Here is a 26542-nt window from a genome sequence, read left to right as displayed (position 1 = left end):
AATAAATAAAATTGGGGGCTCTCCTGGTGGCGCAGTGTTTAAGAATCTGCCTGCCAATGCAGGGGACATGGGTTTAAGCTCTGGTCCGGGACGATCCCACATGCCACGGAGCAACCAAGCCCATGTGCCACAACTACTGAGCCTGCACTCTAGAGACCGCAAGCCACAACTACTGAGCCCGCGTGCCACAACTACTGAAGCCCATGTGCCTAAAGCCTGTGCTCCGCAACATGAGAAGCTACCATAATGAGAAGCCGGCACACCGCAACGAAGAGTAGCCCCCGCTCACCGCAACTAGAGAAAGCCCATGCGTAACAATGAAGACCCAACGCAGCCAAATAAATAAATAAATTTATTAAATAAATAAATAAATTTTGGGGGTGGGGGGACGGAGTTTGAGGCAGACGCCAGAGCCTGTTCGCTGAACTGAAGCAAATCACGGGGTGTCTGTCCAGAAAGCCGGCGTTCAGTTTCCTCAGGAAACGGAACTAGGACTCCCGTTCTTCTCGCTAAAAAAAAAAACAAAAAACAAAAAACCTCAGGATGGAGGACGGATTTTAGATTTCAGGGGTCTGAAAGACGTTAGCAGTTCTTGAGGTATACATACCCTCTCCTTTTCTCTTTTTACCCCAGCTCGGACCTCAGAAAACCCCCTCCCACTTCCACAGCTCATCTCCTCAGAGTTACACATGGAGAACAAGCCAGCCCCCGTCATTGGCTAGATTCCCTGTCCGTCTCTCCGCTACGATTCCGAGTGGTGCCTTTTGAACGTCCTCTAGTCCCGCTTCCCTTGCCTAATTGGTTCATTCGAACGGACCCCCGGCCAGCTCAGTCATTCATTGGTGAATATAAAAGACAAGCTCTGATTGGCTTTTCGGATCGGTGCCAGTGAGAGCGCCTCAGGGATTGGCTTATCTGGTTTGGGCGGGCTAACGGAGAGTTCAAACCGGAGTGGAAGTGCTCTCCTAACCGACGAACGTCTGTGGAGACGCGGCTCGTTCCGTGATTGTCTCAAAGGTCGCGTCGGCTTTGTCGCTTGCAGGGTTCTCGAGCGCCTTCACGACCGTCACCATGGAGGTGTCGCCACTGCAGGTACGGCTCGCGGAAGGGTCGCGTTGCGGGGCCTCAACGCGGCCCGCCATCCCTCCGGCTGCCTGTGAGTGAGGGAGGCTCCTGGCCTGTGGTCCGGCAGAGGCTGACTGGGCGCCGGTGTTCCGCGTCGATCCGGGTCCCCTGGACTTGGCGTGATCGCGAAGAGGCTGAAACCCCTTTCTCGTGCTAATAGTGAATTATTATCGGCTAACCTGGCTTCTAGGGTGCGTCGTTGTGTTTTACTGTGTCTAGGAATTCACTTAGTCCTGGAGTCGATCGGTGGGATCATGGTCCGCGTGGGGCTTTAAGCGGCACAGACAGATGCTCTCCTCTTCTACCTGGGGCTGAAAATGGGACTGAACGCCCCTGACCTTGGAAGGTGCAGAGCAAGGCACAGGGTTCCCACTGTGCAGCCGGCAGCCCCGAGGTGCTCAAAATAAGTCCCTCCTGTGTTCAAAACGTTAACGTGCCCAAAGGATAGGATCCATAGCCTCCCAAACTGCTGCTGCTGCAGCTGCTGCTGAATTAGAATCTATTCTTTGCCTGGGACCTAGTAGGCACTCAGTAAATATATGTGGAGTAGGTGAAAGAAGGGGGTGTATGCTGTTGATGGCGTCTAACACGTAAAAATATTTTCATGTCAGATACACTTGGGAAAATAATATGTCAATTTAAACGGACACCTGGGAACCTGGCTGCAGTTAACTTAAACTGCCAAGTTTGTACAAAACGATGTCAACTCCACCGATAACTAGTAAAAGGTTGTGATTTGTTATAGTGTGTGTAAGCAGATCACTATGATAGGTGTTTTGTTTATGGTTTCTGATAAACCTGTGTGACTCAAAATACCTTCTCTTCAATTTTTTAAAAAATTGCCAGCCTGTAAATGACAATATGCAAGTCAACAAAACAAAGAAAAATGAAGATGCTAAGAAAAGACTGTCTATTGAAAGAATCTATCAAAAGAAGACACAACTGGAACATATTCTGCTCCGCCCAGACACCTACATTGGCTCTGTGGAATCAGTGACCCAGGTAAAACCAAGCTAATTAAATGCAGTTACTAAGTAGTTAAAATGTGTACTTTTCCAGGTTAATTTTCTGTACTTCATGTACTTGGAGTGTCACTGGAACTGGCCTAATCTATCATGTATATTGTCCTACTAATCCAGAAGACTTTATAGTAATCATGGTGGTAAAATGGAATAAATATATGGTCAAAGTAACCATATTTCTTTGCCTTATTTCCAGCAAATGTGGGTTTACGATGAAGATATTGGCATTAACTGTAGGGAAGTCACTTTTGTTCCTGGTTTGTACAAAATCTTTGATGAGATTCTAGGTGAGTGTATTCTTTTTTTTTTTAAACATCTTTATTGGAATATAATTGCTTTACAATGTTGTGTTAGTTTCTGCTGTATAACAAAGTGAATCAGCTATATGCTGGTGAGTATATTCTTTGATACAAAGATCCACTGGTCAGATCCTTCCTAAGAAGTATCATTCCTGGCAAACCCTCTGTAGCCAGAAATCCTATCCTTTCAAACAACAGTTGGCAAAGGTGAGGCAGTCTACTGGAATCTAAGAAGTTGACTTATTTCCTAGAAAACCAGCCTATGAATAAAAATTGCTAAATGAATACCTCATTAATGTTATTCCTGTGCTGCTTGAGATTTTTTTCTTTTTATGTCTTAGAGTTAAAGGATGTTTTTTAAAATACTTTAATTTTTTACCAATGTGTATTTTATCTTCTTTCAGTCAATGCTGCAGACAACAAACAAAGGGACCCAAAAATGTCTTGTATTAGAGTCACAATTGACCGGTAAGTCTCTTGCTTAGTCTTTTGTTTTTTATAGCTCATTGTTACTGTTAGTTGCATTTACTTTGATTTATAGTAAAGTTGGCTTTTTTTTAAATGGGAGTTTGCAAAAGTGCAGAAAGGTAGAAGGCTAAAATGAACAATCTATGATACCTACAATCTAGATCCAACAGTTATCAACACTTTGCCATATTTGCTCCATCTATATTTTTTCTGAATCATTTCAAACTAAATTACAGACATTATGATACTTCATCCCTAAATATTTTAGTAAGCATCTCCACTAACTGCTCTAAGTATTCTGGAATCTATAGCTGTAACTTTTTCTCATGATGCTATTCAAATAGTAAACCAGCAGGTGGTGATAGAGAATAATTTGATCTAACATTTCTGCTTATAAATGTCCCCCTTTGTGGGTAGTCAGGGTGTTGCTTCTCCTTGTAATTAGCCTGATGAGCTATAAAATAAACTATACTTTAGGCTCTTTTTGGGAAATGTGTTAATGATGTACTCAGATGCTCCTAAGGACTTGATATCATAGTCTTTTAAAAAATGTTAAGCTAGATTTAATTAGTCTTTTTTGTAGATAATACTCAGTACTATTTGTAATAAGAACCATAGTGTGTTTGCGGTTATAACTAAAATATATTATCTTCTGAGAATTAAAATAACTAAGAGATAAGTAAGTCCAAATAAATTTTTAGCATTTTATTGGCGAGCAGGGAAGTTTACAACTAATAATGCCCTTTCATATTTGTTTTGCAATGTACTTTGTTGGGTGGGAAAACTAAGGGTGCTGGGACAGTACAGATGATCCCCTTAGAAGTGATATAATAATATTGTTTCCAAATTTTGTCCTTTTCTTTCCATTGGGCATAAATCATTTCCCTTTGTTTATCCTAACATTTTAAAATTTCCTATTTTTTCAATATTATCAGAGTCTGCCCAGGTGTTGGAAAAGGATTGATTTTTTTTTTTTTCTCTTGGCTCCTATTTCAGGAGTGTTAGGAACTAAGCATGCTGAAGTTCAAAAGGTATATATGAAAAAGAGTCATAAAGAAATTGAGACTTGTGAACTCATATATTTTAGAGATAATAATATTTAAATATTAAAAAATATTAAGCACTAGTTTAACATCTGTTTTATTAAAAAAATTTTCATGCTTCTTTTTTTTTTTTTCACGCTTCTTTTCTTAGGGAGAATAATTTAATTAGTATATGGAATAATGGAAAAGGTATTCCTGTTGTTGAACACAAAGTTGAGAAGATGTATGTCCCAGCTCTCATCTTTGGACAGCTCCTAACTTCTAGTAACTATGATGATGAAGAAAAGAAAATAACAGGTAGAGTATCGAGGAAAATAAAAAACATACTTGTTGCTGAAAAAAATACATCTTTTAAATGACTGTCTGTGGCATAAAGGTTAAAAGCATGGAAATAGGGGCTTCCCTGGTGGCGCAGTGGTTGAGAGTCCGCCTGCCGATGCAGGAGACACGGGTTCGTGCCCTGGTCCGGGAAGATCCCACATGCCGCGGAGCGACTAAGCCCGTGAGCCATGGCCGCTGAGCCTGTGCGTCCGGAGCCTGTGCTCCGCAACGGGAGAGGCCACAACAGTGAGAGGCCCGCATACCGCAAAAAAAAAAAAAAAAAAAAAAAAAAAAAGCATGGAAATAAATCTCTAATTGAATAACATTGCCAGTGATTAAGAAATAAAGCTGTTAATGAGATAAGAACAATTAAATAGTGTTTTACATTTATTTGCCCAGGTGGTCGAAATGGCTATGGAGCCAAATTGTGTAACATATTCAGTACCAAATTTACTGTGGAAACAGCCAGTAGAGAATACAAGAAAATGTTCAAACAGGCAAGTAAATAGGTATCTTGTGCCTTGATTATAAATTGTACTATCGCAATTTATAGTGGTATTAATGGTTTAACATAATCTATAAGCTATTACATCATGGGAAATTACTCATAAACATATATTGGGGAGTGGGGGGTTTTTTGGATTTGTGTTATTTAGTTCTAGTTTGTGAGATTACTTGAATTTTTTCTCTCTCCTCTATTCTTTATTTCCATAGACATGGATGGATAACATGGGGAGAGCTGGTGAGATGGAACTCGGGCCCTTTAGTGGAGAAGATTATACATGTATTACCTTCCACCCTGATTTGTCTAAGTTTAAAATGCAAAGCCTAGACAAAGATATTGTTGCACTGATGGTTAGAAGAGCATATGATATTGCTGGATCCACTAAAGATGTCAAGGTCTTTCTCAATGGAAATAAGCTTCCAGTAAGTACTTTCCTGAGTGTGGGCAATGAGGGACTGTTGTGATCATTGTCAAAGGCAATGCTGATTTTTTTTTTTCCATCCCATATATTTTTCTTAACCACTTCGCAAATATGTTCCTGTAAAGAAAACATTATGCTACATTTTTTAAAATCAGTTAGCTCATTTTAAGTTCACTAAAGTCTTTCTCAAAGAATCTCCTAAATAAATCCTTTGGTTTCTTTTAATGACCATCCTCTTATGCCCATCAGTGAACACCATTTCATTAGTTTTGAAAAATCTTTACAATCTACTTTTTAATTTACTTTAAATAAATTTTAATACTATTATTTTTAATTCCTGTTTAGATAAAAGGATTCCGTAGCTATGTAGATATGTATCTGAAGGATAAGGTAGATGAAACTGGCAATCCACTGAAAATTATCCATGAACAAGTAAACCCCAGGTGGGAAGTGTGTTTAACAATGAGTGAAAAAGGCTTTCAACAAATCAGCTTTGTCAACAGCATTGCTACTTCCAAGGTAAATTTATTTTTGAATTATTATGATTTACCTTTACATATAAGTATTATTGTTTTAAATATACAAAATGAACTTGAATATTTGGTTACCTTGGCATAAAGGAAGCTAAATTAGATTTTTTTAATGTTTTATTATTATAATTTTGAGGGTAATGAATTTACAGTTTGGTATTTTTCCTCATTAGGGTGGCAGACATGTTGATTATATAGCTGATCAGATTGTGACTAAACTTGTTGATATTGTGAAGAAAAAGAACAAGGCTGGTGTTGCAGTAAAAGCACATCAGGTATGATACTTTAACACAGTGCTCTTTCTAAAGTCAAGAGAGAAGAGAAAGGCTATAAATAAAGCATGAGTAAGTTTTTAGTGATTTATTTTCAACTTTTACTGCAGGTAAAAAATCACATGTGGATTTTTGTGAATGCCTTAATTGAAAACCCAACCTTCGACTCCCAGACAAAAGAGAACATGACTTTACAAGTCAAGAGCTTTGGATCAACATGCCAATTGAGTGAAAAATTCATCAAAGCTGTGAGTACTTAGAGGGAAATAAAAAATAGAAGCACCTTCCTTTATTTTCCATTGCCCTTCTCAGCCCTGCAGAAATAAAGCTTCCTCCCACATGTCTTCTCACTCTGAAAAGGAAATAAAAAAACAACTCTTACCAGGTCTTACCAAGCCCTTAATTACCATCTATACCCCATCTATATTTACCCATTACATGTCACCAGTTTAGATCACTTCTGAATTTAGCCCATCTAACTACTTACCAAGCGTTGCATGCCTAAAGTTGCTCTCAGTGGACACATCCAAACTGAATTAGTTCTCTCCGTACTAACTGATCGCCATACAAGGAACTCCCCGACCCCCAGAAAACAAAACTATTTCCTGTTTTAGTCAAAGGCCCCAACTAACCACTAGGTTGAATAAATCTAAATCCAAATTCCTTAATTTGGCCTGCAAGACCCTGCCATTTCCAACCTCATCTCAGTAGTAGAGCTTTTTCACATTTCAGGCAGAGGATTACTCTGCCTGAAATGCTTTACACTTGGCTATTTTAAGTCTTTTTTTTTTTTTTTTTTTTTTTTTTAATATTTATTTATTTAGACTGTGCCAGGTCTTAGTTGTGGCACGTGGGATCTTCACTGCGGTATGCGGGATCTTTAGTTGTAGCATGCAGAATCTTTATTTGCAGCATGCCGACTTCCTAGGTGCAGCATGCAGACTCTAGATGCAGCATGTATGCAGGATCTAGTTCCCTGACCAGGGATCGAACCCAAGACCCCTGCTTTGGGAGCGCAGAGTCTTACCCACTGGACCAAAGGGAAGTCCCAAACTACTTTAGATCTTAAATGTCATTTCCCCATGAAAGCCTTTACTTTCTACTTCTTTCCCCAAGTTTGTTCCCGTATAACACTGGACATATATTACTATATGTAACATGCTTTTCACTTATCTGTAACACCCGTCACACTTGTAATTTCTCGTTTTATTTCTGTCTTCCTTGTTGTAAACTAAACTCCTTGAGAACAAGGACCATGTCTAATTTGTTTTAACCAATAGATCTCCACATGCAGCTCAGTTCCTGGCACAATATAAGTATGTAGTCAGTAAATATTTATTGAATGAATGAACCCAAAGGAACCAGCTCCCTCAGTAGTGGTAACCTGAGACAGGAAGATGTGCCACCCTTTATCCAGACATTACTTTTCTACCTCTTTTCATCTTTGAATTCTTTTTATTTTTGTGAGCTCATTTGCACTCTAGATTTCTGACAGAACTCTTCTTCCCTAACATGAATCCTCTCATTTTCAGGCAATTGGCTGTGGTATTGTAGAAAGCATACTAAATTGGGTGAAATTTAAGGCCCAAGTCCAGTTAAACAAGAAGTGTTCAGCTGTAAAACATAACAGAATCAAAGGAATTCCCAAACTTGATGATGCCAATGATGCAGGTACACATTTAATAATGTTTCCAAACTTTAAATCTTGTAGTTCAGTTATTTGTTTTATTCATTAACAGCATACTGTGGATATTTTTCCCTTGACACTTAATCATCAATGGAATATTTGTACTTTGTTAAAAATCAACCAGTTCCCTGTTATTGAACACTTGGGTCATTTCAATTTTTAGCTGTTAAAAATAGTGTTGAGAGGATTATTTTGGGGTATAAAACAAAATGTTTATATAGTAATCTATTACCTAATGTAGAGGAGAAAAAAGTCTTCTCAACCTTCTTAGGTCCCCGACTATCTCTGAAAATTAAACTGACAAAGACAGATTAACAGGGAAAAAGCATGTGAATTTATTTAATGTGGTTTTTTTGTGACACCAGAAAACTGTAAGGAAATGCAGACCCAAAGAAATGGTTAAACCTAAGTGGTTTTATGCTAGCTTTGAGGAAGAATGGAAAGTTGTGGAAAGATATGATAGGACAATGATTATGAGCTAAGTATAGTAAACTTGGGGAAACTTAGCAGGGTCTTTTCATTCAGATTCTTCTTGGTGACCCTCAATCTTGGATTAGAATATTCCTTTCCTCCAGGTATAAAGAGGGCATCTCCTCATGAGGGTCTTACGACACGCTTCAGGGGCGAAGTTTAACCGGGAGGTCAGAGAGATCTTTCTGCTTCTACCATTTTCTCAAAACTCCCTCAGCTTAAGATATTCAGTATGGGGCTTCCCTGGTGGCACAGTGGTTGAGAGTCCGCCTGCCGATGCAGGGGACACGGGTTCGTGTCCCGGTCCGGGAAGATCCCACATGCCGCGGAGCGGCTGGGCCCATGAGCCATGGCCGCTGAGCCTGCGCGTCCGGAGCCTGTGCTCCGCAAAGGGAGAGGCCACAACAATGAGAGGCCCACGTACTGCAAAAAAAAAAAAAAAAAAAAAAAAAAAAAGATATTCAGTATGCCAAGGTGCCATATTTTGGGGTAGCATGTCTTAAACCTTATCACCAACAAATATGTTAAATGTAATATGATTAAATGAATGTTTAGCAACAGTGTAATTGTCATGAGAAATTAGTCTAAGAAACTAAGACTTTATTAACTTACAAACTTAAGCTAAACTATGTATCTAATTACTTAGCTCCATTTGACTCCTCAGCCAACTTGTTATGAATTGTAAATTATTTGTGTTTTAGCACATGTCTGAGTTAGTATATTTGAGGTTGAACTAAATGTGCTAATATTAATTTGTTTATTTTAGGAGGCCGAAACTCCACTGAGTGTACACTTATCCTGACAGAGGGAGACTCAGCTAAAACTTTGGCTGTTTCAGGCCTTGGTGTGGTTGGGAGAGACAAGTACGGGGTTTTCCCCCTAAGAGGAAAAATGCTTAATGTTCGAGAAGCTTCTCATAAGCAGGTAGAATATATAAAAACTATCTTCAGAATCTAAATCTAGTTTTATAATGCAGGACTTCATGCTTGTATTTCATTCCTTTATTGGGCGTTTTGAAATATATCTTGGATTTTTTTTGTTATTTTAGGAAATTGGGTACACTGTAGCATATCTTAACAGATCTTTCTGACTTACTGAAGTGTAGGCTAATAACTCAAAATACTGGAGTTCAAGAAAGCCCAAGCAACATATACTGTTGTAATTCTTTGTTCTTTTAAAGTTTATAAACAAAATAGTACTTTTTTGGCTATACATCCATTTCAGATAATGGAAAATGCTGAAATTAACAATATAATCAAGATTGTGGGTCTTCAGTACAAGAAAAACTATGAAGATGAAGATTCATTGAAGACTCTGCGTTATGGGAAGATAATGATTATGACAGATCAGGTCAGATTTGTTATCAAATATTTTAAATTTTTAAATTTTATTTATTTATTTATTTTTGGCTGTGTTGGGTCTTCATTGCTGCGCACTGGCTTTCTCTAGTTGCAGCAAGCAGGGGCTACTCTTCATTGCAGTGCGCAAGCTTCTCATTGCGGTGGCCTCTCTTGTTGCGGATCACGGGCTCTAGGCACACGGGCTTCAGTAGTTGTGGCACATGGGCTCAGTAGTTGTGGCTCACAGGCTTAGTTGCTCCGCAGCATGTGGGATCTCCCAGGACCAGGGCTCGAACCCATGTCCTGCATTGGCAGGCGGATTCTTAACCATTGTACCACCAGGGAAGCCCAATAGCAAATATTTTAGATTGTTAACGTAAATTAAACACATCTTATTGTTGCATTGCTTTTCTGCCATGAAAGGAAATTACTTAACTTGGAGCTTTGTTCATTATTTTTAATCCACATCTACTAAGATATATTATGTTTGTATTTTATGTATATTACATATATAAGTTAAGTGAGTCTGAATTTGAATAGCCTTTTTTTTAATCCCCATAGAAAAAATGTTGAGAAATTACCAGTAAGTCAATCATAATCCTTTTAGTTTCTAAACAATTCTTTTGTATTTTGGCTTTCCAAATATTTCTAGGACCAAGACGGTTCCCATATCAAAGGCTTGCTGATTAATTTTATCCATCATAACTGGCCCTCTCTTCTGCGACATCGTTTTCTGGAGGAATTTATCACTCCCATTGTAAAGGTATACTAATTTCTAAGATACCATAATGGATATTTTAAGGCCCTACTCCTCAACCCTGGATACACATATAACCCCAGTGATGTATGATGGTATGCAGGGGACCCAGAAGTGTGGAAAGCCACAGCAATGTGTTTTTTACCTCAGGTGTCTAAAAACAAGCAAGAAGTGGCATTCTATAGCCTTCCTGAGTTTGAAGAATGGAAGAGTTCTACACCAAATCATAAAAAATGGAAAGTCAAGTATTACAAAGGTTTGTAATGAAACTCACATAGAACTTCTCATTTTGTTATATACCATTGTACAATATTATATGGAGTAACTTGGTGTTCTTGGTTTTGTAGGTTTGGGCACCAGCACATCAAAAGAAGCTAAAGAGTACTTTGCAGATATGAAAAGACATCGTATCCAATTCAAATATTCAGGTCCTGAAGATGATGCTGCAATCAGCCTGGTGAGTTTGAGTGTATTTCATACATATCTCCTAGTTTTAGAAATCAATGCTTCAATTAGTCAATTGAAACATTTAAATTTTCCTATAATAAAATGTTTTATAAAATAGATTGTTTTTAGTAAGCATATCCCAAAGAAAGGAGCCAGATATTTTAGAAACTGAGTTTTTGTTGTTTGTTAATTTTTGTTTGTTTGTTTGTTTGTTAATTTTTTATAGAAGAAATATTTTGGAACCTATTAGCTCCAGTGACATCTTTTTCATCTTCTAATTTGTAGGCCTTTAGCAAAAAACAGATAGATGATCGAAAGGAATGGTTAACTCATTTCATGGAAAATAGAAGGCAACGAAAGTTACTTGGCCTTCCTGAGGTAAAAAAATGTTAAATATATCCCACAAAATGTACTATTTATTACCTTTAGAACTGACATTATAGCAAAGTTACTGAATAATAAGTACCTCAGTTAAAAAGTTAACAGATAACTATAAATATCCTTATTCTTATTTAGACTGCTGCATAAATGTATTGGACCTGAAAGAAACCACAGAGTCAATGCGCTTTTTTCCTGATTGTGCAGCAATTAAATTCGTTTTGTCTTTAAAACATATAAAATACCTCATAATTCTTTGCTTTTGAGGGACTTAACAATTATGATAGAAGTGATAATGCTAACATGTGTCTTTGTTTTATTTTTGTTGTATTAAGCGTTGTTAAGACCAGCGATATTTTTTATTTTAAATAGATCATGTAATACTCTCTTTGGTTCCTCAGGATTACTTATATGGGCAAACTACCACATATCTGACATACAATGACTTCATAAACAAGGAGCTTATCCTGTTCTCAAATTCGGATAATGAGAGGTCTATCCCATCTATGGTGGATGGTGAGTTCTATCTTTATCATAAGATGGAAATCAATGCCCAGAAATGGTTAATTTGAGGATATTAATATTCGCACTTCTTTCATTTTAAAGGTTTGAAACCAGGCCAGAGAAAGGTTTTGTTTACATGTTTCAAACGGAATGACAAGCGAGAGGTGAAGGTTGCCCAGTTAGCTGGGTCAGTAGCTGAGATGTCCTCTTATCATCATGGTGAGGTAAACACATAATCTATAATGTTTCCAGAAAGCATTATAGCAGAAATACCTGCAAAGTCATTCTCCAAACAGTTGATGAAAGTATAAGCTATATATCCATAGTAGAGAACAATGTGGTGAAATATATCAAACTTTAAAATTGCTTATTTTTTGACCTAACAAATCTGTTTATAAAAATAATGTTCCTGTAAGGATGCTATAATAGATCAAAAGATATGCAAGGATCTATGTTCAAAGAGATTTAGTGATGTTTGCTATAACTTTGTTATGCCAAAATTTAGACATGGAAAGTGTCCATCAATTGGAAAATTATTATAAATTATGACACATCTACGCATGGAATCAGTGATATAACTTAAGTAAATCTATATGTACTAACATTGAAGAATGTCCATGTTCTATTGTCAGGTGAAGGAAAAGAAAAAAGAGTCAGAATAATACTTAAAGGAAGGATAATACTCCAAATTGTTAACTTTGGTTATTGCCGGGAATTGGAAAGGGCAACTTTCCAATTTTTCATATATGTCTAAATTGTTTGACTTTATATCAGTACAAACATACACCTATTCATTTTTTATTTTGTAATTGAAATTGCTTTTTTTGCATTTATTATGTAAAACAGTTTTAAAGAATTAGATTGCCTATAAGTTTCTAGAACTTTAAAGGTAATGATTGTCTTGCTTGTTGCTTCAATCAGAATATAGCACGTACTCAATAAGTGTTCACATAATAAACATTGGTTGAATGCTTACCATGTACCAAGTATACAAAGATAAATCATACATGTTCTCTACCTTTAAGGTATAATCACAGTTTAACCAGAGGATTATATCTCACACACACACACACACACACACACACACACATACACACATCCCTATAGAATAGAGTGATACATGCTAGAATAGAAATGAGCAAAGTGTTTAACACAAAGGAGGAAATATTTCATTCTGCTGAGGGTGAATAGAGGAGCTATACCTTCAAGGTTGAGTAGGACTTGATAGAAATTACTGGAAGGCAAGATCCCTGAACTTGGAGCCAGAATTCTTAGGTTTAAGGTACTACTTCTGCCATGTATTTATCTGGGAAAAGCCAATAAATATCTATACTTCATAAAACCTTACAGGATTATAGTGAAACACACTCATAATAACAAACATGTTACTATTGAGAGACTGCAGATTAGATTAATGAATCTTTTTCCCCCCACCCACAGATGTCACTAATGATGACCATTATCAATTTGGCTCAGAACTTTGTGGGTAGCAATAATCTGAACCTCTTGCAGCCCATTGGTCAGTTTGGTACCAGGCTGCATGGTGGCAAGGATTCTGCTAGTCCTCGATACATCTTCACAATGCTCAGGTGGGTATGCTTCCGATTTTTTGTGAATTGCCATTTCCAATTTTGAAGTATTGTGAGATTTAGTTGACCAAAAATAGAAAAATCCAGCTAATTGGAAAATAGATTGTTGATGCAGATGCTTGGATTATTAATTGTTTAAAACTAGCTCTTTAAAGTTTAACTATGCTACTCTTTGCAATGAGTAGAAAGTCAAAATTCTATTTCAGTTTGATAGCTTAGCCTTTGTATCCCTTAGAAGTATTGTTTTCTTGCCAAACTATAAATGTTTTTACTCCCATTTCTTTTATTTTCTTCTCTTTGTCCATATAGAGCTGTGGTTCTCAACCAGGGTAGATTTTACCCTTCAGGGGACATGTGGCAATGTCTGGAGACATTTTTGATTGTCATGACTAGGGAGCCATGCCACTGGCATCTAGTGAGCAGAGGCCAGGGATATTGCTAAACTCTCTGTAATGCACAGGGCGACACCCCCAAGGCAAAGAACAAAGATGGCAGTAGTGCCGAGGTTGGGAAACCCTGTAGAGTTTGAGCCGGAATAAAGAAGAACTTGATTCTTCTTAAATACCACAAGTTGTAATTTTACTTCCTTTACAAGTCTACGGAAAGTACATTATGAGTGGTCAGTTTTCACCTGTCATCTTATTCAACTTTTCAACAGCATAGGGTATGGTAATCACTCCATCCTTGAAAGTCTTCTTTCGTTATTTGTCCTCCAAGACACCAGACTGTTGGTTCTCTTCCCTATTAGTCTTCACTGGGTCCTTCTCATCTTCCCAACCTCCAAATACTGGCCTGCCCTAGGGCTCCTTCATCAGTCCTCTTTCCACTACATATACTGCCTTCCCATCCATGGATGGTACCTCGTACATCCAGTCTCATAACTCCAGCCCTACCCTCTAAATTTCATGTCCCCTCTCAACATTTACTACTTGGATGTCTAATAAGTATCTCAAACGTTAAGTTTAAAACCATATCCTTCGTCCCTGTCTTAGTAAATGGAAAGTCATCCTTCTAATTCTCAGGCTCAAAATTTGGAGTTACCTTTGACTCCTTTTCTCCACACTGCATCCCTGTGGGCTCCACATTGGAAAAATACTAAGCCACCCCATTCATTATATTCATACAGACTATTATAGTCTACCATTCTTCTTTCTTTTGGTAGCGAATTGATTTTTTTTAATAGGTTACTCTGGTTCAGAACTCTTCAACTTCTTCATTCAGAGAAAAACTAAAGCCCTGTTTTAGCAAACCAGACCCTATATGATATGTGCTCCCACTCCCCATGTCTCCTACTATCTCTGCTTCAAACACACCTGGCCTCTTTGCCTATAGTCAAACATGCCTTCAGGGCCTCTGACTTACTGGTCCCTCTGCCTGCAGTACTCTTCCTCTCAGTTTCTTCTCTGCTCAACTGTTAATCCTATCAAAAAGCGCTTACCATTCCTTAGCATCCCCTCAATCAATCTTAGCTACTTTATTTTTCTATTTAGCATTTACCGTACCGCCTGACAAAATGCCTGTACTAGAATATCTCCCTTTACTGAGCTCCTTGAAGACTGAGACTTTATATCTGCAGTGCCTGGCATGTAGAAAGTACTCAGTAAATAATATTGGTAAATGAATATTAGTCAGCAAGTAAAGCCAAAGTAATTTTCATGTATATATCTGAGATAACATATGTTCTTTCCGTGAAAGTTGTGTCAAAGCCAATATTTTTCTAAAATAACATTCTTTGTTTTCTTTAGCCCTTTGGCTCGGTTGTTATTTCCACCAAAAGATGATCACACGTTAAAGTTTTTATATGACGACAACCAACGTGTTGAGCCTGAATGGTACATTCCTATTATACCCATGGTGCTGGTAAATGGCGCTGAAGGAATTGGTACGGGCTGGTCCTGCAAAATCCCCAACTTTGACGTTCGTGAAGTTGTGAATAACATCAGACGTTTGATGGATGGAGAAGAACCTTTGCCAATGGTAACTATTCTGTGGTACTAGGAACCTTATTAGTTTTCCTCTGGTTTCAGTTCAGCAGATGATATGGTTAAAGAGGACAGACACAAATAGAAAATTTATTTCATGCTTAATGTTAGTTAGATTTATTGTTTAATGCTGTTGGGATTTGTTTTAGTATCACATTTAGAAAATGTTCTTTTTTTAAAATATTAATTTAGCTTCCAAGTTACAAGAACTTCAAGGGTACTATTGAAGAGCTGGCTCCAAATCAATATGTGATTAGTGGTGAAGTGGCTATTCTTAATTCTACAACCATTGAAATCTCAGAGCTTCCCATCAGAACATGGACCCAAGTAAGTAATTATGGATTTCTTTTTTGATTTTTGTGATCGGGGAAACATTTTTTATACTGATGTTTGTTGAATATTCAGGAGCCTATGTTTGAGAAATTTACAAAAGGATTATTTCTTTCTTTAGACGTATAAAGAACAGGTTCTAGAACCCATGCTGAATGGCACTGAGAAGACACCCCCTCTGATAACAGATTATAGGGAATACCACACAGACACCACTGTGAAGTTTGTTGTGAAGATGACTGAAGAAAAACTGGCAGAGGCAAAGAGAGTTGGACTACACAGAGTCTTCAAACTCCAAACTAGTCTCACGTGCAACTCTATGGTATGTCTTGTTTCATGAGAAATATGTATGTTTCCATTTATATTAAAGATTAATATCAATTTTAAAAGGATATCTTAGGCTACTTTTACAGTTTCAAAGAATAAAGTCATTTCTCTAAAACCATTAAAGTTTAGCCAATTTATCTGTTGTTGACTCTAATCTTGTTTATCTTTTCTAGGTGCTTTTTGACCACGTAGGCTGTTTAAAGAAATACGACACAGTGTTGGATATTCTGAGAGACTTCTTTGAACTCAGGCTTAAATATTATGGATTAAGAAAAGAATGGCTTCTAGGAATGCTTGGCGCTGAATCTGCTAAACTGAATAATCAGGCTCGCTTTATCTTAGAGAAAATAGATGGCAAAATAATCATTGGTATGTTTTTGGAACAATAACTTCCTGTACTAAAATTACTATCGTGCCTCACTTCCTTTAAACATTTTTGGTGAGAGGGATGATGGGGAGGGCGGGCAAAATCCGTTTATTTCCACTGGTTACACGTACAAGTATTTCTTTCAAATACCTAAATAAGCATTTATAGTTTAAAAGAGATAGCTTTTCCTAGATTGAGCATCATGAGAAATCAAGATTTAGTTAACATTTAGACAGGAAGAGAACAGAGAGCTAGAAGAGGTCCCTGTGTAAACTGATTGATAAAGAGCAGAGATAAGTCTGATAGACAAACAAAAAAAGGAAGGAGGAGGATTTTAAATGGCGTATATTATAAGTAAATGGTATACTCAAGACTGAAAGTCATGTCTAAGGGAATTTTTTTAAGACGTTCTAGAAGCAACTAAATCAGAGTTTAAGTAACCAGGAAGAAAAGTTTTGACTAAAGCTGGAAGGTTAAAAGAAATGGCTCAGCTCTGACCAGAGTAAACTAGAAAAGCCAGGTAACTATGGGTTGTAGTAGCAAGTCCCAAAACATGACAATGCAAGTTACCAGTGATCACAGATCATTTTCTGATGGTACATGAAAATGTTTAACTTATTAGTTACATGTTCATTTTCATGGATATTTTAAAATACAATAACAATGGCATATCAATCCCCTAATTTCACAGATATTATTGCTTAAGACAAAGCTAAAATAAGTAATATTGGATATGATTCAAAGAAAAATAAAAAGTAAAGACTGTATTTAGTTGACTGGAATTTAGGAAATACTAGAGACTATCCAGTCTTCTTGAGGAGTAAATATAGAGGGCCTTAAACTGTGACATATATCAAGTTAATTGATGAAAGGTGGTACTCGAAACCTCACTCTATTATAGCTAGTAACTCTCAGTGTCCCTCAAAGTCTAACAAATTGACTGCAGTAAACATTGGGAGAGGGGTGCTATAGAAAAAAGGGAACAGATGCATTATAGGGGACTATAATCAAGAGAAGTCAATGGCTGAATGGGTGGCACTAAAAACTTGCCCACTCGGGTGTTGAAATTAAAAGACCAGGGAGGAGACTTCCCTGGTGGCGCAGTGGTTAAGAATCCTCCTGCCAATGCAGGGGACATGGTTTCATGCCCTGGTCCGGGAAGATCCCACATGCCACGGAGCAACTAAGCCCGTGCACCACAACTACTGAGCCTGCGTGCCACGACTACTGAAGCCCTCATGCCTAGAGCCTGTGCTCCGCAACAAGAGAAGCCACCGCAACGAGAAGCCCCCACTCACCGCAACTAGAGAAAACCCGTGCGCAGCAGTAAAGCCCCAACACAGCCAAAAATAAATAATAAATAAATAATTTTTAAAATAAATAAATAAAAGACCAGGGAATATAATTGAGGTCAATATTTATCAGAAATAAAGGTTTTGATTGTCTTGTGTTATTCTATGATTAAGTCACTACCTCATATATGATTTGACTGCCCCCTTGTGGTAATTTACATTTGTCAGTGGTTTAGGGAGCAGACTTGACCATCCACCAGGATGTACAAATTTATGCAAGAAGACAGTTTAATCTCCAGTTTTAATCTTTTCACTTAATATGGTAAAACCTTATCCCTTTCCTAAAATATTGCTCAAAACTATCACTGTTCACATTTGTTTAAACAGAAAACAAGCCTAAGAAAGAATTAATTAAAGTTCTGATTCAAAGAGGTTATGATTCGGATCCTGTGAAGGCTTGGAAAGAAGCCCAGCAAAAGGTAATTTCTTGGTTAGCATTTTCTGTATTATTAAAGACTATGTATAGTCTAATGTCTATGTTTTACATTTCCTATTAAAGCTACATTTTAATTTCTCCTTTAGGTTCCAGATGAAGAAGAAAATGAAGAGAGTGACAATGAAAAGGAAACTGAAAAGAGAGACTCTGTAACAGATTCTGGACCAACCTTCAACTACCTTCTTGATATGCCTCTTTGGTATCTAACCAAGGAAAAGAAAGATGAACTGTGCAAACTGAGAAATGAAAAAGTGAGTTGTTGATGGATAGTACATGTTGCTTGGTTGTATTCTAATGGTGAAAGTAAATTGTGTGCTTTGGGAAAATGCTGTTTATGCACATAAATTAACTTAATTTTCTGACTGTCTTATGAAGGAGCAAGAGCTAGAAACATTAAAGGGAAAGAGTCCATCAGATTTGTGGAAAGAAGATTTGGCTGCTTTTATTGAAGAGCTGGAGGTGTGTAGTTTATAATGCTTGTGTTAGAATTTTTATTAATGAAATAATGTATTCTAGCAGTATACCTCTTTGTCAAGAAATTTCACAATTGGCAATAGAAAGAATACAGGGGGCGTGGAGATACATTCCAAGATAACACATAAAATAACAGATTGTTAGAAACTAGTTAGAATAAAGTAAATGGTGCCAAGAAACATACTACCTAAAAGTTTCTGGACAAAGGGGAAAGGGCAGGAGTTGATTTTTGACCTATTGGGACTGAGAAGATAAAGAGAATTCAAATGCAGAAGAAAACCAGCCCAGTCCTTCAAGTAAACCTGAAAGGACAAAAACAGTTTCCTTCAGGGCTAGCTAATCAGTAGTTTCAGGAGATCCTCTGTTACCAAAATTGCTAATGTGATTTGTTCTCCAGTATTATCTTAACATAAGAAAAAGTATTTCATAAATTAAGGTAAAAGTCCTAACAAACAGATTTATATTATTGTACTTCAGTTTGGATGTCCAACTTATAATCAGTTGATTGGATAAATGTACATTGCTGGAATCACATCCTTTCTTGTTTCTTAATTGAGTTTACAAAGTGCCTTAATGTTGGTGGTATCCTTGATAGAACAGCTTATCACAAATTTATGTTAAGATGTAACAAATTGAAATCAGTTTAACTGTTGCCTTTTATTCTGTCCCTATAAAGTGGCATCGATGCTGTAATGTCTTTGTTGGCTTATAAACTTGCTTTCTTATATCAACCTTTTGTAGGCTGTTGAAGCAAAGGAGAAACAAGATGAACAAATAGGACTTCCTGGGAAAGGTGGGAAAGCAAAGGGGAAAAAACCACAAAGGGCAGAAGTTTTGCCTTCTCCATGTGGAAAAAGAGTCATCCCCCAAGTGACCATAGAGATGAAAGCAGAGGCAGAAAAGAAAATTAAAAAAAAAATTAAGGTAATACTCTTGAAAGCATTAGACATAAAACACTTTAAACATTTTTCCACTTAAAATTGAACTAATCATAAAACTTCTAATCCCATAGTCAGGAATTTATCAACTAATCACAACTTTCCTTTCTTATGAGCCTGATTTTTTTAATGTTTAAGTATCTTGAAAAAGTCGTACCCATACACTTCTTTATTCAGAGCTCTTAGCCAAAATACAAAGAAAAAAAAAATCACTCTTTGACCAAATATATATTTGTATATTTGACCTTATATTATTCCAAATAATAAATGGGAAGAACTTAACCATTGTTGTCTTGCTATCTTTTAGAATGAAAATACTGAAGGAAGCCCTCAAGAGGATGGGATGGAAATAGAAGGCTTAAAACAGAGATTAGAAAAGAAACAGAAAAGACAACCAGGTATTAAAACATTTTAAGGAAAATCATATAGAGTTGAGACTAAATTATGTTTGCTACCTAGTACATTCCATATTAGACATTCAAAAGTTCTTACTGAGGTACATGAAGAAGGGCTATGTCTGAAGTATACTTGAACTTCCCTAACATTGTCCTTGGGATTTGATTTATTTTAGAAGAGATCATTTTATAATGAAATACTTTGTTGGGATCTAAAGAAAATGTTCAATTTATTAGATTTCACTTTCTAGCCAGTTATGAGGTTTTAATATATGTAATATATTCATATGTAAAACTTCTTGAGGACAGTCACCATATCTTAGTCATGTTGTTTTTTCCCTAGAGTTCAACACCATGCCTGGGATATACTTAACACTCACTCAGTAAATTAAATAGAAGTAACAATTCTGTTAACCATTTGATTATGCCTTTACTGAATATCTACTTTTTTTTAACTTCTTCATTGAGATATTCACATACCAAACTCACTCATTTAAAGTGTACTATTCAGTAGTTTTAGTATACTCAGTTTTAGAACAGTTTCTTGTCCTGGAAAGAAACACTGTACCCAATTAGTGGTCGCCCCCCATTTTCTCCCAACTCCCCCTCCCTCTAGGCAACCACCAATTTACTTTCTGTGTCTAGATCTGCCTATTCTGGACATTTCATATGAATGGAGTCATATAATATGTTTTGTGGCTGGCTTCTTCACTTAGCATAATGTTTTCAAGGATCATCCATGTAGTAACATGTATCAGTACTTCATTCTATTTTGTTGCCAAATAGTTTTTCATTGTATGAATATACCACATTATATTTATTTGTTTATGAGCTGCTAGATATTTGGATTGTTTCCACTTTGGGGCTTTTATATTTCTTTGGCGAAATGTCTATTCAGATCCTTTGCCCATTTTTTAATTGGGTTATTTATCTTTTTATTGTTGAGTTAGTTGTAAGAGTTCTTTATATTCCAGATGCCAGACCTTTATCAGATATACGATCCTCAAATATTTTCTGCCAGCCTGTGGATTATCTTTGCATTTTCTTGATGTGTCCTTTGAAGCACAAGTTTTTAATTTTGATGAAGTCTAATTTATCTTTTTTTTTCTTTTGTTGCTCATGTTTTTGGTGTCATGTCTTTTGCCAAATCCAAGGTCATTAAGATTTACCCCTAGGGTACCCCTGGCAGTCTAGTTGGTTAGGAGTCCATGCTTTCATTGCTATGGGCCCAGGTTCAATCCCTAGTTCAGGAACTAAGATCCCACAAGCTGCGTGGCATGGTGAAAAAGAAAAGATTTACCCCTTATTTTCTTCTAAGAGTCTTTAGTTTTAGTTCTTACATTTAGGTAATTTTGAATTAAGTTGTATATGGCATAAGGAAGGGGTCCAACTTCATTCTTTTGCATGTGGATATCCAGTTGACCCAGCACCATATGTTGAAAAACCTTCTTCCCTGTTGAATTGTCTTCACTCTTGCCAAAAGTCTATTGACCATAAATATTAAGGTTTATTTATGGATTCTTAACTCTATTCCATTGATTGATGTATATGTCTATCCTTGAGTATCTACTTTTGATAGATAACATTCAGTTCTGTGGGGAGTACAAAGATGAATAAAACAAATGGAAACATCTTAGTATTAAAAAGAAGCAATAAAAGTATGTTGTGTGTGCTGTGTTGTGGAAAATTATATATTGGCCTTATAATACAGCACATATTTAACTTTAAACCTACCTAGCAATCAATTAGCATATAAAACCAATGAATCAGATAAGTATTTTGAGCATTCACGTTTCCCATCACTATCTCAAATCTTGTGAGGACACAGGAAGTGGGGAAGCGCGGCACTTACCCTCAAGAGGTTTATCAGGAAAGAAAGGTAAAGCAATACATACTAGCCATTGTAGGGACTTAGAGAAAGGTGAGATCAGTGTGGGTACATGTAGATTGTAGAGGCTTTGTGAAAGAGGTAAAACTTGGGTTAGAGTCTTAAAAATTGGGTAAGATTTAGGTATTCTAGACTGGGAGAAGGCAAATGGACATATAATATGCATGCATGGGACAATGAGAAGGCCCCTTAACAGAGTGGAAAATAGTAGAAAATAGTTAAACCAGATTATGGAGAGTTAGAAAACCAGGTTGTTGGAGGAGGGTGGATAAGATTAGATTCAACTAGGAGATATGAAATTAGGTAGGTGTATAAAGAAAGAACATGAAGGAAGGACTAAGTCAGATCAATAAGGAGTCTGTCCTTATCTTTGGGCCTAGATGAGGGAAATAAATAGCAAAGCATTGGTATGAGAGACATTTGAGGAAAAGAATTAACAAGACTTAGTGACTTTAAACCTCCTTAACTCAGCCATTAAATGTTCCTCAAGGTTTGGGCCTAGCCGTTCTTTTCCCTTTGAGTTGTTTCCCTTGCCTTGACTTCAGCAGTAACCTCCTGTTGATCTTGCATCTGTTCTTCTGCCTTTCCCATCTCCACACTATGGTCTGAGAGAACTCTTTAAAATGCACATCTGGTCATATTGGTTCCCTGTTTAAAACAAAATCCTTAACAAGACCAGCCACTCTCTTGGGACTTCCCCAGTGGTCCAGTAGATAGACTCCACCTTCCAATGCAGGGGGCGCAGGTTCGATCCCCAGTCGGTCGGGGAACTAAGGTCCCACGTGCCGCAGGGTGCAGCCAAAGATTTTTTTTAAAAGACCAGCCACTCTCCCTCTGACTTCTGTTTTCCAGCCGTAATGGATTTCTTTCAGTTTCCTAAGTGCACTATGTTTTCTCACAGGGCTTTGTACATGTTATTTCCTAAACTGGAATGTTTTGTCATCCACCTCCCTTCAACTAGTTAACCCAAGCATCTCTTTCTTGGAAAAGCCTCTTATTTATATACATAAGCATACATACTACATGCCCTATGTAAACATATATACCATGTGGGATTATTATTATATATGGGATTAGATGACCAAACTATAAGCTCCACAGAAAGGGGGACTATGTCCTTTTCTGTTCACCATTCTATTCCCAGTACTAGCACAGAGTTCAATAAATATTTGAAGGATGGATGGACGATAGATGGAGAAAAGTGAGTCAAAGAATATGTAAACATGGTTAATTCCTATCTCCCTTCCAGGTACCAAGACAAAGAGACAAACTACATTGCCATTTAAACCAGTCAAGAAAGCCAAAAAAAGAAACCCCTGGTCTGATTCAGAATCAGATATGAGCAGTAACGAAAGTAATTTTGATGTCCCTCCCCGAGAAAAAGAGCCACGGAGAGCAGCAAGTAAGGAAGAGTGAAGAACATATGCTGCATATTCTGAAAGATTTGAATGGGCGACTCTTTCAAGGCACATAGTCCCAGAAATTGTTATATATCTTACAGCAGTAATTACATTTTTGAGAAACTAAAACATCTTTTAGAAGATTAAGCTGAAGCTTATATCTTCAGGAAATATTAATATATTAATCTGTGGGTTAAATATTTCTCCTATTATCCTCTTTGATTCCTTGTATCTGTATATTTTTAACAGCAAAAACCAAATTCACAATGGATTTGGATTCAGATGAAAATTTCTCAGATTTTGATGAAAACACTCAAGATGAAGATTTTGTCCCATCAGATGCTAGTCCACCTAGGACCACAACTTCCCCAAAGTAAGTATCCTCTCTAATAGGGATTTTATCGTGATTGTTTTTAATAGTTGATGATATATTCTTTGTTGTTTGACACATTTAGAATTGGTCATCAGGATTTTTTTATTATTATTATTCTAGACATACTAACAAAGAACTGAAGCCACAGAAAAGTGCCACATCAGGTATGTTAAGTAAAAATAGTGAGATGTCTGCTTTACTAGAGCAATCAGGTCCACCCGGCTTCTAACCCGGCTTACATTGTCCAAGTCCTGTCTTTGAAAATAAATGTGGGTTCTTGTTAGCATTACACTGATATTATTCATTAGGTTTAGTTTCGCACATAAATAGGTCCTACATCTAATATACTAAAAGTAATCATTCGCTTGCCATGTAGTATGCTAGGTGCTAGAGATACAAAAAAATACTGTTTGCTCATGAAGAACCCAGAAATTAGAACAGAGTTATAAAAGTGTGTTTGAAATATTCCAGAAAAGTCACAGACTTGGTGTTTAAATAGGAATTCAGAGCAGGGACAAAAGCAGTAAACAGAGTTTCATGTATTGCTTATATGTACCATTTTCCTTTCCATTTGAAGTAACGGACCTTAATGCTGATGATGCCAAGGATAATGTACCACCTCCTCCAAGCTCTCCTGCTGCTGATTTCCCAGCTTTAACTAAAACCATAAACCCTGTTCCTAAAAAGAATGTGACAGTGAAGAAGACAGAAGCAAAAAGTGAGCCTCAGTCTTTGAGATGGGTTAATATTGGGATTAACTACTGGCTGCCACAAGTCAGCTTCAATTTTTTATTCCCCGAATTTACTATAGATATTGAAATTAAGCCTTTACCAAATGAAAACAAATCTTTAGATCTTCATAATCAAAATTGCTTGTCAAAAGGTTTAAAAATAGCATGTTTCTCAAAATGCCAGGTGTTAGCTCATTTCTATGACAGGGATGGGAGTTAGAAACAGTTGCAAATGTTTAACACGAAGCATATACCTACAAAAAAATCATATGCTTAAGGATACTTTGATTCTCTAATGCGTTTCACCTGTTAGGTTGTCTTTTCCTATGTTAAATATAAGCAGTCAACAGGTTGCTAAAGAAGGTTCACTGTGGGAACAATTCGGCTAAGAGTGGCCCTGACAGATGTCTGTGTTCACTTGCAGGTCAGTCTTCCACCTCTACTACAGGGGCCAAAAAAAGGGCTGCACCAAAAAGAATCAAAAAGGATCCAGACTTGGATTCTGATGTCTCTAAAAAGCCTAATCCCCCCAAAACCAAGAGTCGCCGCAAAAGGAAGCTGTCTTCTTCTGATGATTCTGACTCTAATTTTGAGAAAATGATTTCTAAAACAGTCACAAGCAAGGTATTTATCCTAGTCAGTCCTTTTGCTGTAGGTATTTTGAAGCACATAACCAAGCTTTGCTCCTAATAATTTGGCACATTTTTAAGGAAAGAAATTTAAATCCCATAGTCTGTTAGCCTTTTACTCTATGTAGTTTAGTTGTAAAAAAGTTGAATATGCCACTATTAGTCAAGAGAGAGTTGCCTTCGGTCTATTTCTTTCCTTCTTTCTTTTTTTTAAAATTTATTTATTTATTTTTGGCTGTGGAGCACGGGCTCTAGGCGTGCAGGCTTCAGTAGTTGTGGCATGCAGGATCAGTAGTCGTGGCTTGCGGGCTCTAGAGCACAGGCTCAGTAGTTGTGGTGCATGGGCTCAGTTGCTCTGCGGCACGTAGGATCTTCCCAGACCAGGGCTCGAACCTGTGTCCCCTGCATTGGCAGGCGGATTCCCTGTGCCACCAGGTAAGTCCCAATTTCTTACTACTCATTAGAAGGTGGAAAACTCCTTGAGTTGTAGTCTGTTGATATATTTTTTGCACTGAAATTCTGATGTCAGGATGACACTGTACAAACTACTTGGGCTCTTCTCTTTTAGAAACCCAAGGAGGACGGCGATGACTTCCATCTGGACTTAGACTCAGCTGTGGCTTCTCGGGCAAAATCTGGACGGACAAAGAAACCTATAAAGTACCTCGAAGAATCAGATGAAGATGATCTGTTTTAAAATGTGAGGTGATTATTTTAAGTAATTGTCTTATTGAGCCCAAGACTGTTTTTAAAGTTACGTGAATCTCTGTTTCCTCCCCTCTGAATTTAGTTTGGGGAAGGTAGTTTTAATTCAGAACCATCAAAGTGAAGTAGAGCCCAAGGGTCCCTTATCTTTATATAATACTGTCTATGTAGTGACCATCTCGTGGGATTGTTTTTTTCTCTGCTTTGTATATGTATTGAGTCTGTTTTCTTTTGCCTTTTAAATCTGATTTTAGATTCTTCTGGCCTGTAGAGACAGTTGTGTGGTCACTTCAGCATAATGCAGTTTGACCACTCATTAAGCTAAAATTGGAGCACTTTGACATAAAAGTTTCTGCTCTGCCTACTTTCTGTAAATATGAGATACAGCATGATTAATTTCTGTTTTATCTTAGTTTCATAGGTAATTTTCCATCAGATAGAACTTTATGTAGTTCCAGTACCAAATACTCCTCGCTCAGCCTTTTATGTGCTGAATTTTTAAGCAGTGAAAAATTGTTCATATTCTTCATATCTTTTTGAATAAGCTAAAGAAAAACACCGTGGCTGTGTCTATATAACCTCAACACAGTCAATCAGATGAAGAAAATTAGACCCTAAGTTGAGATTATCTCAACTCTTGACTTGTCCCCTCTGGCTGCCTGTGAGTCTGAATCTCCCAAGGAACAAATTTCTAGGAGGGCACTAGATTGCAGAAGAGTCGGGGACAGCATTCTCTCAAAGATCTTATATATTATATTGATGCCATACTCAGCAGCGAGCTGTTACATCCAATTTGAGGAAATCTCCATAATTTTCAACTTGTAAACTTTTTAAGACCTTCCTGCATTCGTTATATGTGTGTGAGTTGAGTGGTGTTATCAATGTTTTTGTAAATATTTACTATGTTTTTCTATTTAGCTTAATTCCAACAATTTTGTGCTTTAATAAAATGTTGTAGACATTGCAACCCGTGATCGTTGCCCATTTTTCCCCCTGCACTACACTCTTTTCCTTAGTCTAAAATATATCCTTCTTC

The 26542-nt window shown here is 37.1% G+C and overlaps 1 protein-coding gene across 1 annotated transcript; it reads left to right on the top strand.

Moving 5' to 3' along the window:
* Nucleotides 1–945: 945 nt before the first annotated feature.
* On the top strand, nucleotides 946–25686 carry TOP2A (DNA topoisomerase II alpha). The gene is made up of 35 exons (XM_059046481.2): nucleotides 946–1092; nucleotides 1972–2127; nucleotides 2344–2434; nucleotides 2851–2914; nucleotides 4109–4254; nucleotides 4678–4775; nucleotides 4993–5205; nucleotides 5550–5723; nucleotides 5908–6009; nucleotides 6117–6254; nucleotides 7539–7677; nucleotides 8931–9088; nucleotides 9389–9514; nucleotides 10157–10267; nucleotides 10412–10517; nucleotides 10609–10718; nucleotides 10994–11086; nucleotides 11488–11602; nucleotides 11693–11814; nucleotides 13031–13179; nucleotides 14925–15156; nucleotides 15354–15488; nucleotides 15613–15813; nucleotides 15992–16187; nucleotides 17865–17956; nucleotides 18060–18224; nucleotides 18349–18432; nucleotides 19189–19371; nucleotides 19693–19783; nucleotides 22918–23070; nucleotides 23318–23441; nucleotides 23562–23605; nucleotides 24019–24159; nucleotides 24597–24796; nucleotides 25370–25686. Exons 1-35 carry the CDS (start codon nucleotides 1072–1074, stop codon nucleotides 25496–25498), a joined length of 4602 nt encoding a protein of 1533 aa, XP_058902464.1. The 5' UTR covers nucleotides 946–1071; the 3' UTR covers nucleotides 25499–25686.
* Nucleotides 25687–26542: the final 856 nt, after the last annotated feature.

Source organism: Kogia breviceps, chromosome 19, assembly GCF_026419965.1.
Source record: "Kogia breviceps isolate mKogBre1 chromosome 19, mKogBre1 haplotype 1, whole genome shotgun sequence".
NCBI classification, from domain to species: Eukaryota; Metazoa; Chordata; class Mammalia; order Artiodactyla; family Physeteridae; genus Kogia; species Kogia breviceps.
Note: the sequence above shows the minus strand (reverse complement) of the source record. Positions and strands in the feature narration are given on the sequence as shown.

Excerpts from the sequence above, each read along its gene's own strand:
- TOP2A (XM_059046481.2), top strand. The coding sequence starts at position 1,072 with ATGGAGGTGTCGCCACTGCAG. Across the intron at positions 5,724-5,907 it reads ACAGCATTGCTACTTCCAAG|GGTGGCAGACATGTTGATTA; the intron begins GTAAATTTATTT and ends TTTCCTCATTAG. Across the intron at positions 19,784-22,917 it reads GAAACAGAAAAGACAACCAG|GTACCAAGACAAAGAGACAA; the intron begins GTATTAAAACAT and ends TCTCCCTTCCAG.